Source organism: Leptonychotes weddellii, chromosome 6 (genome assembly GCF_054177405.1).
Source record: "Leptonychotes weddellii isolate Sample4059 chromosome 6, ASM5417740v2, whole genome shotgun sequence".
NCBI lineage: Eukaryota > Metazoa > Chordata > Mammalia > Carnivora > Phocidae > Leptonychotes > Leptonychotes weddellii.
The window spans coordinates 117,475,648-117,490,173 of record NC_138374.1 but is presented as its reverse complement, the minus strand read 5'-3'; the positions used below and the strand labels follow the sequence as shown (position 1 = coordinate 117,490,173).

At 34.9% G+C, this 14,526-nt stretch overlaps 1 protein-coding gene across 1 annotated transcript in view; it reads right to left on the bottom strand.

Moving 5' to 3' along the window:
* The window catches only part of KCNT2 (potassium sodium-activated channel subfamily T member 2), a 214,330-nt gene that overhangs the window by 20,384 nt on the left and 179,420 nt on the right, over window positions 1-14,526 (bottom strand). Inside the window, exon 24 of the mRNA XM_081825152.1 lies at window positions 3,788-4,088. Coding sequence (XP_081681278.1) covers window positions 3,788-4,088 — 301 coding nt within the window. The remainder of the gene's footprint in view (window positions 1-3,787; window positions 4,089-14,526) is intronic.

Below are 14,526 nucleotides of genomic sequence, written 5' to 3'. Positions count from 1 at the left end.
TTTAACGTTAGATTTGGGCCACCAAAAATAAGACATATTCCTTGCCAATGGGACTTAGCTGAAATGGTGAGTGCAATTACTTGATAGTATGTTTTAATTGAAGAGACCTTTCCTTCTCTGGTAATCTCTCTCCTTCCTGCTTGATGGAATGTGGACAAAATAATTGGAGTTCCCACATCTATCTTGTACGGTGACATGATTTTGGCAATAGAAGCAATAAATGGTGGAGATAGAACATTAAATTTCCAATACCTTGGGGTTTCTAATATATTTAAATCCACTATATTCAAATCCTTACCTCACATCATTCCTCAAGCTACTCAAATTTGGCTTGCACACATACTAATTAACTGATACTACTTTTACCAAGGTCTATCAATGATCTATCACTCAATGACACTCTTTGGTATTATTAATCATTGCCCCCTATATCTCAGTCCAATACTTTCCAACATTTTTTTCACATCATAGAACATATAACAAATGATATTTGTACTCACATTGGGGTAACAGACAAAACTGCTTATGGCTGGAAGTAACCAGCCTGAGGAGTGCCTCTGACCACCCCAAAACACATGGCCTTCTGAAAGTATAAAGGATCAATGTCATGATAAATCATGTAACCAATTGATAGCATACTATCATATTTTGGGTAATTCAGTTCTAGACATTTCAGTCTCTTGTTTTTAAAAAATACTTCTTCCCTTAACATTCTTGAAATGTTTTCCAAAGTTCTCTTATAGTCCTTTACCAGGGGTTATTTCATCTACTCCTACGATTTTAATTAAAATCCATATGCTCTATCAGCATATAGAGTCTTAAGTCTATATAACATCTCATTTCTTTTTCTTGAGAACCAGATAACAGATATCCAGCTTCTTTTACAACATTGCCTAGTTAGGACTGAGTTAAATTTATCATCTTTACCCCAACATATTTGTCTTCTTTCTCTAAGCTCAGTGAATGTCACCACCATATACTTAATTGTTCAAACGAAAACCCTCAATAGTCATCTTTTGACTCTTCCCTTTCCCTCTCCTTTATGTCTCATATCCAAGAGGTCAAAAGTAATCTATTCATTCTTTTGGAGCACGCCAGACCTAACTCAGAAAAAAGCAGATTATGACTTATGGTTAAATCAATCATCATGCATTTTTTTAATGTATGTTAAAACATTTTTCAACTATAAATTACTATAGAATATTGATGATATGCACAAAGAACATGTGGTGTAGTGGAAATACAAAGAGACATAGAGTCAAAAGTCGTAAGTTAAAATACTGACTTGAGTGTCTAGTAGGCTAGGAAATCATTTATATTTGAGACCCTGTTTTCTCACCTGTAAGCACTCCATTTGTTCACACATTCAATGTGCAGTTACTGGGTTCCTATGTGTCAGGAAATGTGTAATATATTGGGGATCCAAAGTTGAAAAGATGAGCAAGATATTCCCTTTCTCTCAAGGAAGGAAGACAAACATGCAAAATAATTGTTTTAAAGCACACATCCTCAATGGAGGCAATATTGCCCCTGAGGGTACAAAATTTGTTTTTGTTTTGTTTGGTTTGGCTGAGGTGGGCAAAGAAAAATCTACTCCTTTTATGTATAAAGCACAGATGTACATACAGTAGTACTTAAATCGATAAATGGAAGATTTGTGGTATTAACTGAATGCCAGTTCTGGGCTCAGCACATTATTATTCATTATCCCATTTGTCCCTCACAAGAAACTTATAAGACAGACATTATTAATTCCATTTCACAGTGATAAAAAGAGGCTTGGAGAGGTTAAATAATTCAATGAGCCTACTGGCTGATACTAGAATATAAGTTCCAAAAATGCAGAGGTCCTATGTGAATAGGTCATTATTCTATTCCCAGTGTAGCCCAATATTATCTGTTGGATGGATGAATTATTGTGAGTTAGGAACACATGGAGAAGTCCAGAAGCTCATGATGTGTTAAATCCCAATCCTGTTTTCATAATCTTTATGTTATTAAGGGTGGCTAGTACATGGCCTTAGAATGGATTGATGGACCTATGGATGAATAGATGATTAGAATGGGACAGAGACAGGAAGAAAGAAAGATGAAAAGAGAGAGAAAAAAAGAAGGTGGACAATATCCATTCTTCTTTTCTGTAAGAGTTAGTGTGAGAATTAAATTAACAGATTTATTTTAAAAAAAAAAAACACAAGAATAACTAAATGCAAGGTACCTGATAGAAGTTTCATTAGCAAAAACATAATATGTTCCCTGATGATTCTCCCATGCAGCCAGTTCATGCATTTTTGTGTCTCTTAGAGTCAAACTGTTATCTGCCACACTGCTTACAGGACCAGCCTTGAGTTATAATGTTCATGAAACACAGCTGGAACTTGGATGAACAATCATTTACTAGAACTTTCCAAAAAAAGAAAGAGTAGCTGAATAATAACTAACAAAAGTACACATAAATATAGGACTATAGTTCTATAAGAAATACAATCATACTGTCATCAAATTAGCAAAGAATTATTAATATAGTTTTTAAAAGGAAGATCAATTTTTCTTTGAATTTACTCTTTAACGTAAGACCTTGTGTGATTATATTAAAATTATTGCTAACAGATTAGTCTGTACTATGTTTAAGTAAGTACTAAATAATTATTTCAATTACATATGGAATCCTGACTCCCAACACATTTCAACTGTATGGCCCTTGAGCAAGGCGTTTAAGCTCTAAGCTTCAAATTCTTAGGGTAAAGTGGGACACTTATCCACTCAGGGTTATGAGGAGTAATGAAAAAATACACATAAAGCACCTTGCATAGTTCTAGCAGGTTAACTTCTTTTAAACTCTACCTAATTCAATAATTAAAATTTCTCCCTATATACACTGTTTCAAGTTGAGACTTTAATAATAAAGATGAGATGGGACAAATATAGAATGCATTCCATTTTATCCTTAACCTGCATGATATTTATATTATCTTAGCTTCGGGTTTACCCAAGTTATATATATAAAACAAAAACCACTTTATCATTTGGCTTTACTCTAAGTTGACTAAATTTCTTTTTTAAATAAAATTCATAGAGTAGTAAAGAATATATTTTAAAATTATCTTTGCATTATTTATTTAAGCTGTGCTTTTTGGTCTATATGGCAATCATAGATCAACACAGGAACTTAATAATTATTGATGCAATCTACGCTATATGAAATCACGTACTATTTGAGTTTCAAATTAAAACTTTTGTAGACTTTTATTTCTGGACCACAAGAAACTAAAATTTTATGGATTTGGTTCATTTGTGACTGGTACATTTAATTACTTGCCAATGCCTCAAGTTCATATTATCCCAGTTCCTAGAATAAAATGTGATTTGGGTGTGTGTGAGAGTGTGTGAGTGTGTGAGAGTGTGTGTGTGTGTGTGTGTGTGTGTGTAAGAGCATGACAGAACAGGATATAAATCTCAGCCATGCTATTAAAAAGCTAATTAGCAAGTTATTGACTAAGTTTCTTTATCTCTAAAATGGAAAAGTTTTGGAGAAAATTAAAATTAAGATAATTCATATAATAAGTTCAGCAGAGTGCCTAGAGAACTAAGCAAATACTTAATATTTCTAGCATTTACTTTTACTGTCATCATTATAATTTTCTGTATTAGATATGTGTCAGTAGTTCCTTCAAACTGGCCTGTGAAACAAAAATGTGATTCTTAACTTACTAAATCTGAACCAACTACACAAAGACTATGGCAAGAATCACAAGTCCATAGCATACAATACTTTTAAAGAGCATACCATATCCCACTGTAGAAAGACCCAAGTGTTTCATTCTATTTTTCACAAGTTCAGCAAGCTCTTGTCTTTCTGACCTCCTGTAGAGGTTCAGTCGCTGCTGGGTTATTTTCTCAGCTGTTTTACCAGAGTGTTTTGGACCTTTTCTGCTCAGTCTTCGGGCCCACTGCATGCTCTTTCTCCGCAGTAAGGGATGGTCTGACTGGTCACTGGAAGTTGAGTTGCGGTGGTTGCTTCGGTGATGACTTTGTTCTTTGGAGTCTTTGGTGTCTTCCCACTCTTCTACACTGATGGATATCTGAGACTTTAAAGGAAATGGATATTGATAATTAGATATCTTAGGAACTACTGAAACCTGGAGATAGGCTAATAATTTTTGCTAATAACTTGGTATCATTATATAGCTCATGAGAATTTTCACAGAAAGAACAAATCATAATCATTGATTTACTTTGTTGTTACTAAAAATATTATTTGAAAATACATTGTTTTGAACTTATATATGAAGCAGATAAAATAGCTTTGCATCTCCAATATAAGTTTTTATGAAAGGATTTCATTTTTCATGCATCTGTTATCAAATGACTAGCTCGCATAGAGTTGTTTGGAACACAAACAAAAAATAATAATTTAAATCTGCAAATAAAGTCAATGTAATGGACTTTTCTAAATCTCAACAGGTATTTTATATGAAATTTAAATAAAGGTTATGAAAATTGTTTTACTTTTGGAATTAATAATATTTTAAAAGATTTTTAAATTATTGCTCTTTCTAAAGATGGCATTGAAATGAACTTTGTAAAATGTGAATTTTTTTTTAATTCACTCCTCTGAGCCAGAAGAAAACAAAAAGCACTTTTTATTTAATTCATACATTAATTATTCACCACATAAACCTTTTTTTGATTAAAATATTAAAACATATTTCAGGAACTGTTCTCAGTATTCTAAGTGAAAAATGTTATAAATATTAATATTTCACAAATGTATTCTAGAATCACAAATAAAACTTAAATCAGGCTATTCTCCAGAGGAAGGAAAACAATGAACAAACTCAGAGAGTCTATTTTAATTTACTTTTTTACTACTAAATCTGACTTTAAAGTAAGAAGCTTTCCTTTGATTGTAGGCCCTTAATAAATAAGAGTTTCCTGTTTCAAACTGTTGCTTTTGATACCAGGAAGTTAAATGAAATGCAACACAGATCAAAGCAGGAAGTTTTACTTACTAAAAGCATGTAATGCAAATGAACAGTTTCCTGAATTATACTGTGCATAACAGCAACGTTCATGAATCTGCCAACTGTGTTTCCCTTCTATTGACTGAAGTTTGAACTTCAGCTCTAACAGGCATGTTTTGCTGGCTTTTAAAGTAATAGAGTTTAAATTACCAATTTAAGTAAGATCAAGAGGAAGATCCAATAAAATCCTTTAAAAGTGAATATAAATGATGGAGTCTCAGTCAATGACTTGCGTACAATTCCTAGTGGCAAGCTATGAAACTATCTCACACTTAAATTCAATGAAAAATGTAAATATTCATCCATATTTCTGTTTCAAAACAGTGAGTGATATTAAAAATAGTTTGTTTTAACTTTCAAGTCTCCATAGTAAGAGAACATTTTATTAAAATATTTTTAGAAAACTTATTTGAGATATAGAATTTACGTTGGAAGTATTAAAATGTAGACTGTTGCATGGTTTTGCAGTAATGGATACCTTTATAAGTCTTAACTTCCTCTAGTCTCAGCCATTTGATAATATACTGAAAACCCTCTTCTGTGGGAGTAAAATACATAAGCCATGACTAATATCTACCATCAGTAAAGAATATCAATCCTTGTTCAGTAGTTTCAGTTTATATGTACTCTGTAGCAAAAATGAAAACATTCGTATTTAGACATTTGTCTTGCAGAGTTTTGTTAATCACAATCTTACATTTATTTGAAGTGATTTTTCTAGTCATAAGTCCCAGTGAGTAACAGTTTGATTTCCTACAAATACGTGGAAATAGTAGCCTTGCAAGTCCCATAATTCAAGTAGAGGATGAAACACTATCTCTTTGTGAATGCTTTTTCTTAGTTATATATACCTGGAATTGTATCAAGTAAATATCTAGAACATGAACTGAAGCCTATGTATGTGTTAGTTAAACACTACTGAATACCCTATTCATCATTGTTTTGAACTTCCCTAAGAAAAGAATAGCATGATTTATACATAAAATCCATAGGAATCGAGAGGTCTTTTTGTCAAGTATTCAATAAAATAAGTATCATTTCTTTGTATATTTCACTTTAAGTACCAAAAAAAGTAATTAGAAGGAATAGAGGGTTAGAAATCGAAACTGACAACAAACAGATTGTTCTCTATGTTTGGAATTTGCAGGTCTTTCTCCCATCCTTCCATATGACATAATGAAAAGGAATAGAATTTTATGTATAAGATTACAAATTTGAATGATATTTTGGTTACTTCCTAGCTTCGTTCCTACAACAAAACTGCTTAATCACTAAGTAAAATGAGAATAATAATAATGCCCATCTTCTACCTCATAGAAATGTTGTACAAATTCTTCTAATACATTAATGTATAAAGAAAACATGTGCCAACTATAAATTTCCACATATAATAATGTTAATATATCTTAATTAAAATGATTATTGACAATATCAATTTCAGTGGAAATAAGCATTAGTTATTCTATTCCCGGGTACAGAATATGTATGTGTATGCCTGTGTGTTTTTTAAAAAGGTCCATTTATAAATATACTTTCTTGCTGTCATTTCATCATCTGATTTGACTCTATTGTGTTTTGAACGTGACGCACCATCTAGTGGACACAGTGTGCTGGAGACACAGAAGTGCCTTGATCATAGGACCTTTTCCTGAATTAGAGTCAGAGTGATAGAATGCTTAAAAGCAAGTGTGCTGGCCATCAGATAGACCTGGGTTTAAATACATGTTTCATCACTTACCAGCTCTGTATTCCTGGTTACATAAACCGCCTAAGAATATTCCCATTTCCTTATCGAAAAATGGTAATTATATTTTTATTTTGCCCACAGTGTTTTTGAGACGATCTAAGAGATAATACTTGAAAAGGGTATAATATAGTGCCTGTCTCAGCAAATGCTCACTAAATATTAGTTAATATTATGGCTCACGATCTGGTATGAAAAGACAGTAAAAGAGAGAGGAAGAAATAATTATGAGGGATTATATAAAAGGGAGAAATGGGTATGAAAAAGACAGGTTGTGACTCATATTTGTGATGCAGTTTTCTCTATCAGTGACCATATTTCACAAGAAATCAAGGTGCTAGAAACAAACCCTCAGGGGTAAAGATTCCTTGGTTAGTTTCATGAATTTGAAGAAGAGAACAATATTTAAGTTAAAGTGGACATTTATTGCCCTGCCCTGCTTCTATAAATTATTCTTCACTATTTCTATGAATAACGAGAGGACTATGGTTTGATGTTTTGTATTTTAATTATCAGACGACTGATATAATTATTAATGTGAAAAATCAAGATTTAATACTAATGCTTATGAGAATGAAAAAAGATATTTTCATATTGCTATGGTCTGATCTGAATGTTATGTCCCCTCAAAATTTGTTTGTTAAAATCTTAAACCCCAAAGGTGATGCTATTAGTAGGTGGGGTCTTTAGAAGGTGATTAGGCCATGGGTGTGGAGTCCTCATGAATGGGATTAGTGCCCTTAGAAGAAAGACCCCAGAGAGATCCCTAGCCCCTCTGCCCTGTGATTATACAATGAGAAATCTGCTATCAGAAGGGGGCCCTCACATGACCATGTTGCCACCCCGATCTCCCACTTCCAGCCTCCAGAACTGTGAGCAATCCATTTCTATTGTTTATAAGCTACCCAGCCTATGGTAATTTGTTATAGCAACTTGAATGGACATATTATATTATAGCAACATGAATAAGACATATTTTATATGAAATGCTTCTGGGACCGTATTTATACAGTTCAATACGGAAATGAAAAATTCATATATCTAATCAACAATTTTCATATAAATTTAAGGCATTATTATTTTTTAAATATTTAAATATTCTCCAAATATTTATCAAACTTAATATGGCTTTTAAAAAGGCTAAAAATATTTCTTCACAAGAATAAGAATTGGCAGCTTTATAAATGAGAAAATGTTTCTTATGCCTAAAAGAGCTTAATTACTTTCATTGTTTTCAGAAAGGCAGAAAGTGTCAGGATCACAGTAAATATCAAACATTCTTTTCCACACTCTACACACACACACACACACACACACACACATCCCAAAATGACCCAATTCAACTTCCTCTCAATTTTTTTTATTGAAGTGATTCATGTCATAAGGTTATTGAGCAATCTGTGGAATAAAGTGGTATTTTAAAATAAATCAATTCGCTCAGTAGTTTGAAAGTGACTGTTTGTAATCTGGATTCATGGTTCCCTTAAGAATAGTTTTATAGGCTTTAAAATAGCCTTAAACTGTGCTATCTGATTTATGACTGAAGACATTCTGAATTGTTGCTAAAGAAAACAGAGGAAAATGAAACCACTGAAGATATGTTAGTTTAACATTTTATTTATTTATTTATTTTTTATTCCAAGTTTTTATTTAAATTCTAGTTGGTTAATAAATATGGTAAAATTGGTTTCAGGTGTAGAATACAGTGATTCATCACTTACATACAACACCCAATGCTCATAACAACTAGTGCCCTCCTTAATCCCATCACCCATTTAGCCCACCCCCGCCCACCTCCCCTCCAGCAATCTCAGTTTGTTCCATATAGTTGAGTCTCTTATGGTTTGCCTCTCTCTCTCTTTTTCCCCATAGTTTAACATTTTATAGAAGAATTCCTATCTAATGTTTTCCATTAAAGGAAGGTTAAATTGCAAGAATACTTGAGACATCATCTATATTTAAATCCATATACACCTTGGCTAGTGACTTTGGGTTCCATGGAAATTTCTTTATATTAAAAAAAAAATTCACACAAAGATGTTTCTGTACTTTCTATAAAGGCTCAGTTTATAAGTTCACTTAGTCTGTGATCTAAATAGAGATAGAAAATAACTAGTTACATTGTATTTAGATGTATTGTCTATTTATTTATTTATTTATTTTTAGAGAGAAAGCACAGGAGTGGGAGAGGGCCAGAGGGAGAGGGAGAGAGACAGTCTTAAGCAGACTCCCCGCCCAGCATGGAGGCACATGTAAGGCTGGATCCCAGGACCCTGAGATCATGATTCCAGCAGAAATCAAGAGCCGAACGCTCAACCGACAGGGCCACCCAGGTGTCCTGTATTTAGATGTATTTTCAACATATTTTCAGAATCATAGAGATAGAGAATAATCAATACTATATTCTAAAAAATGCTGAATTTGGAATCAAATACTAGGTTGTATTTTCAATCCCATCCAGCCAATACTTCATGACTTCAAACAAACCAACTGAGCTTCTTGAAAAATAGTGACAATTTTCACAGTTCTCATGACAAAATAAACAAAACTTAAGAGAATCTGTAGTAATACTCTAACATAAATTCTAAAGCCAAATAATTACTCAAGAATTTAGGTTCAAGTAATAGCTTTTTCTTTTTAAAGCTAATCACTTGGTGGAATAACAAAAATTATTTCAGTTTCTTGACTTTATTTTCCATATCTAAAAATCAGATATTTCACCTACATATTCTCTTAGGTAGCTTTCTATTTCATCTATTATTCTGTGAATATAAGGTTTACTCATAGTAGGTAGAACCTCCATTAACCTGTCATTCCAATCCCATAACTTCGAGAGTCAAAATTTAATTTTATGTCCAAGTGAAAAAAATTCCAGGTTCTCTATTTAGAGATAATGCTAAATAATCCACAAATTTAGGCTAGTTTTCTACTGCTGTTGAACAGACTACATCTCCCTCTCTTTGTTTTTTTCTCCTCTCTTTCTCTTTCCCTCTTCCCCCACCCCATAAACAACACCCATCTTTCTGTTATTATCCCTAAAAGAAAATCAAAACTAGTCAATTACTTTTATGAGTTCAATCTCTTTTTTTTATTGTTTGTTTTAAATTTACACATCAAGTTACCTATTCACACATCCTTGGCAATCTGGTTTTGTGTATGTGTGTGTGCATGTATGTGTGTATGTGTATTTGATTAAATCTCTGCGTTTTTTGGTCTCTGTGGAATTTGAAACCTAGCTAATTTATTGTCTTGGTGGTATTTCCACATTGGTGGTTAATTTCTTTTCCCTTGAGCCTTCAAAACTGTCATTCAGAAACAACTAATGTACAGAGATTTCAACTGCCTACTGCCTTTCCTAGTGCTTTAAACCCAGAAAATAGTACTTTTTTCTGCCTTCTTTAGGATCTTGAATACTATTGCTAACTAAATGGTGGCTGTCTTCCCTTAGAATCTAAATAATTAATTTAAATAAATTAAATAATTCATCTGTGTTAATAAGAGCAAGTTGAGAAGGGAATGTCATCCTTATTTTAGTTGGTTGTACTATTATGTTAGGAGTCCTTTATAAAGTGATTCATAAATAGGTAGATGATAGATAGATGGCATATATGTTACTTATTTTATTTTTCACCACGTGTTCAGGAAGTTATACTCCAAAAGAACTACTTGAGTTCTCAAACATATACAGACCAATATCTGGGGAACAGGTGTGGGAATGGATATTAAGGGTGCAGGATAATGGTGGAAGAAACATTAAGTTGAATCAGGCATAATTTATTGATATGGACTCATTATGCAGAGATTCTGCATTGGGAGTTGAAGCTTGGGGAGTTAGAAAGGGTTCTAACAGTTCATTTGGTTGGTTGGCCGTAACATGTACCAAAAGGTGGTCCATAGTAAGCAAGCTGGACATGCATGACCTAATTTGGTTTAATGTAAAGCAAGGGATTCGAATCCTTGAGATTGGAATGTAAGAGTAGATTTGTCATTTAAGACCCACAGTGAGAGAGTCTAGAAGGCATTCCTTTTACCACAACTGTGAGAAATAAATTTGTGAGCAGAGCCCCAGTATCCTTGAAGAGTTCAACGATTACTCTTCTCTCTAAGACCAGACCTTAGAGTGGTAATTGCAGTCACTAAATGAAATGGGAGTAGTTCAGTCCCAAGGAGGCAGGGGCCAAGTAGTGGCAATCAATTGCCCAAGGCAAGGTGAGTGAACATGGTTGCTATAATGGACAGCAGAGTCAAAGCAGCAATCAGAATAGTCTGACTTGCACAGACCCATGGCACTGGCTAATTAATCATTGTGTTCCTATAGGTAAAACAGATAGGAAAACTACTAAATTTTTACCTAATCTGCATAAGCAGAAAACGTCTAGATCAAGTGAACAAAACTCTAACCTGAATCATAAAAATAGAAAGTAACAACCTTTCAAATAATCCCCAGATTTGAGCCAGTTTACAGAACCAAAACCCTTCGATGAAGGAGAGGCTTATTCCTTTTCTGGAAGAACCCAGTACACTGCCAAAAATTTATACCAGTAATCTTTTTCTCAGGCTTCCCCAAAGGGACATATGACCTTTCACCAGGGTAACTGTACCCTGAGGAAAAGGAAATAATCAGAACTTTTAGAGACTAGTAGAGACTAGTAGAGTCTGGCTTTGAAATGATACTAATTCCACAACACTCAAAACATCACTTTGGTCCACAAGTTAGAGTAGGAGCTTATGGAGGTCATCAATAGCTCAGGTATGTCTCACAGTGGACTCAGTAGGTCCCAGAACCCATCCTATGGATATTTCCCCAGTTCCAGCCCCACATTGGCTCCCTGACCATACTGACCTACTATGATGGGAAAGGCCAAGTAGAAGCCACTAGAACTGCTTCTACCTAAGAAAATATTAAACTAAAAGCAATAATGAATTCCTACAGAGATTGCAGAAATTAGTGCCACCATCAAGGACTTGAAATATGCAAGTGTAGTGATTTCTGCCACATCCCCACTCAATTCACTTATTGGGCAAGGGCAGAAGACATACGGAGCTTGGAGAATGACAATGGGTTATCCTAAATTTAACCAGGTGGTAACTCCACCTGCAGCTGCTGCACCAGATGTGGTTTCATTGCTTGAACAAATTAACACATTCCCTAGTACCTAGTATGCAGCTATCGATCTGGTAAATGTCTTTTTATCCATCCCCATCAATAAGAAACACCAGAATCATTTTGTGCTCAGCTGCCAAGGCCAGCAATACATCTTCACTGTCCTACCTCACTGGTGTATCAACTCTCCAGCTCTATGTCATAATTTAGTTTGCAGGGACCCTGACATCCTTTCCTTCTACAAGGTATCATGCCAGTTCATTACACTGATAACATTATGCTGAGTGGACCTAGTAAGCAAGAAGTAGCAACTATCCAAAACTTACTGAAAAGACATTTGCAGGTCAGAGGATGGAAAAGAGATCTGGCAAAAATATAGGGGACTCTTACCTCAGTGAAATTTCGAGGGGTCCATTGGTGTGGGGCATGGCAAGATATCCCTTCCAAAGTAAAGAATAGTTGTTGCATCTAACCCCTCCTACAACCAGAAAAGAAGCACAACATCTAGTGGGCCTCTTTGGATTTTAGAGGCAATATATTCCTCATTTGGGTGTGTTACTATGGCCCATTTACCGAGTGACCCAAAACCCTGCCAATTTTTAGCAGAGTCCAGAAAAAAAAAAGGCTCTGTAAGAGGTTCAGCCTTCTATGCTAGATGCTTTGCCACTTGGGCTATGTGATCGAGTAAAACCAATGGTGTGTGCAATGTCACTGACAGATAGGGATGCTGTTTCGAGCCTGTGGCAGGCCCTAATAAATGAATTACAGCTCAGGCCCTTAGAATTATTCAGAGGATGGCAAAGCCCTGCCAGGCTCTGTGAATGGCTACTCTTCTTTGAGAACAAAAGAGCTCCTTTAGGACTCTCTTAATATTATCATACTCTGTGATGTAGGTCAATGGAAAACTGCAAGAACCTAATCCAGATAGAACTACTAATGGCCCGGGCCATTTGTATGAGTTTGGGGCTTTTGTTAACGTGGCCCTATGCCATATGTCTCTGACTTATCTGTGTGTTTCATACTGAATTTTGTGTATAGGTATCAGTACGAAGCATGACAGACACTAAGTTCAGGGAATGAGTCTTACCCTACGACCATTGGTTGTATGCCTCAACCAGGCATCGATCTCCATTCCATAGAGCATTCAGGGGAAGAACTGATATTCTGTGTATTATACAGGTCTATTACGTGGCTGCTTGTGGGGAGGAAGAGCAGTGGCCATGCTGAGAAAATGGCTCACTAAGGTGTTACAAAATGCTGCTTCTGCTGCTATGACTCTGTAACAGCAAAGATCCTGATCCCCACAGTTAGAAGGAAAAGTACCCATGGGCCTGGGTGGCATAGCTAAGGGGTTAATGCAAAACTGAGTGAAGCCTTAGGTTCATAATAAATAAATAAATAAATCCAATAACGCAACCATTGCCATCAGGGAGACCCATAACTCTAATGAAACTGACTTGAGACTCTCTGGAAGAGGAGACGTATAAGCGTGAGCAGGGTAGAAAGGATCCCCCTGAGGGTCTAGCAACCAAAGACAGCTCTGACCAGGAAATCAAAGGGAAGGAAAAAACAAACAAAAAATTGGATATATGGGAGGAAACAACTGAAACAGAAAGTCCACAATTTGTTCAACTTGAAAATTCTTAGTTTACTAAAAGTATTTTTAAAACAAAAAGATAAAAGGAAGCTGATTGGCTTTGTGCTTCTGCAACATAGGTTCCCAGTTTTAATATCTCCTGAACTGTACCAACTGGCAAACCTTCAGGGCTTTTTTTTTTTTTTGGTTGGGGTTCACATTATAGTTATGACTGGAGATTCCAATAAACTTCAGGCACTGTAAATATGGAGATTGCACTAAAATTAAGGTAATCCCAATGGGGATTATCAGACATAAAATAAAAACACATAGGTACATAGGTATACCTCATCTTAACCATCAGAACTATTGCCTTGCCTAAATCCCCCATGGTCATAACACCCATTGCCCTACAATATCCCCTAGTAGACACTGCACACTCTAATCCAATCAGTTATAAATTAAAATTAAATGAAATAAAATCCTTGCCACTTACAATTGGTTTGACAAAATGGGGCCATTTGAACCTTCTGTATGTCCAATGTAAATAGTTAATAAGGCCTTCAAGGATTGAACAGGGCTTTCAAGGATTGATATCAATTATAAGAACTATTCAGAGAAGAGATGATAATTACCACTGCTTCTCCATTTAATGTCCATTTGACTAGTTCTTAAACCTGGAAAGAATGAATGGAACCCCACAGTAGAGTATCCCAACCTTAATGACATGTTGTTAGTATTAAAGTGCAATACCCAATATTACTGTAATTATTGACTCCATTCAATCAGCAATTGATAAATACTTTGCAGTCATAGACTTGACTAACATCTTCTGTTTCATGCCCATTTTGACAGCCTCTCAACCAATTTCACCTTCGAAGGAACACAAATACTTCTTTACCTGGCTACATATAGGATACCTTAAAAGCCTGGCAAATGCACTCAATCTTTGCAGGCAAGATCTCTACTGCATCCAACTTTCCCTGGGAACATAGGTATGACATTATATTGATGATATCTCTTGCAAGGGGATTTATTTGACATACTCATTCAGGACATATAAAAATTCACAAAGGAG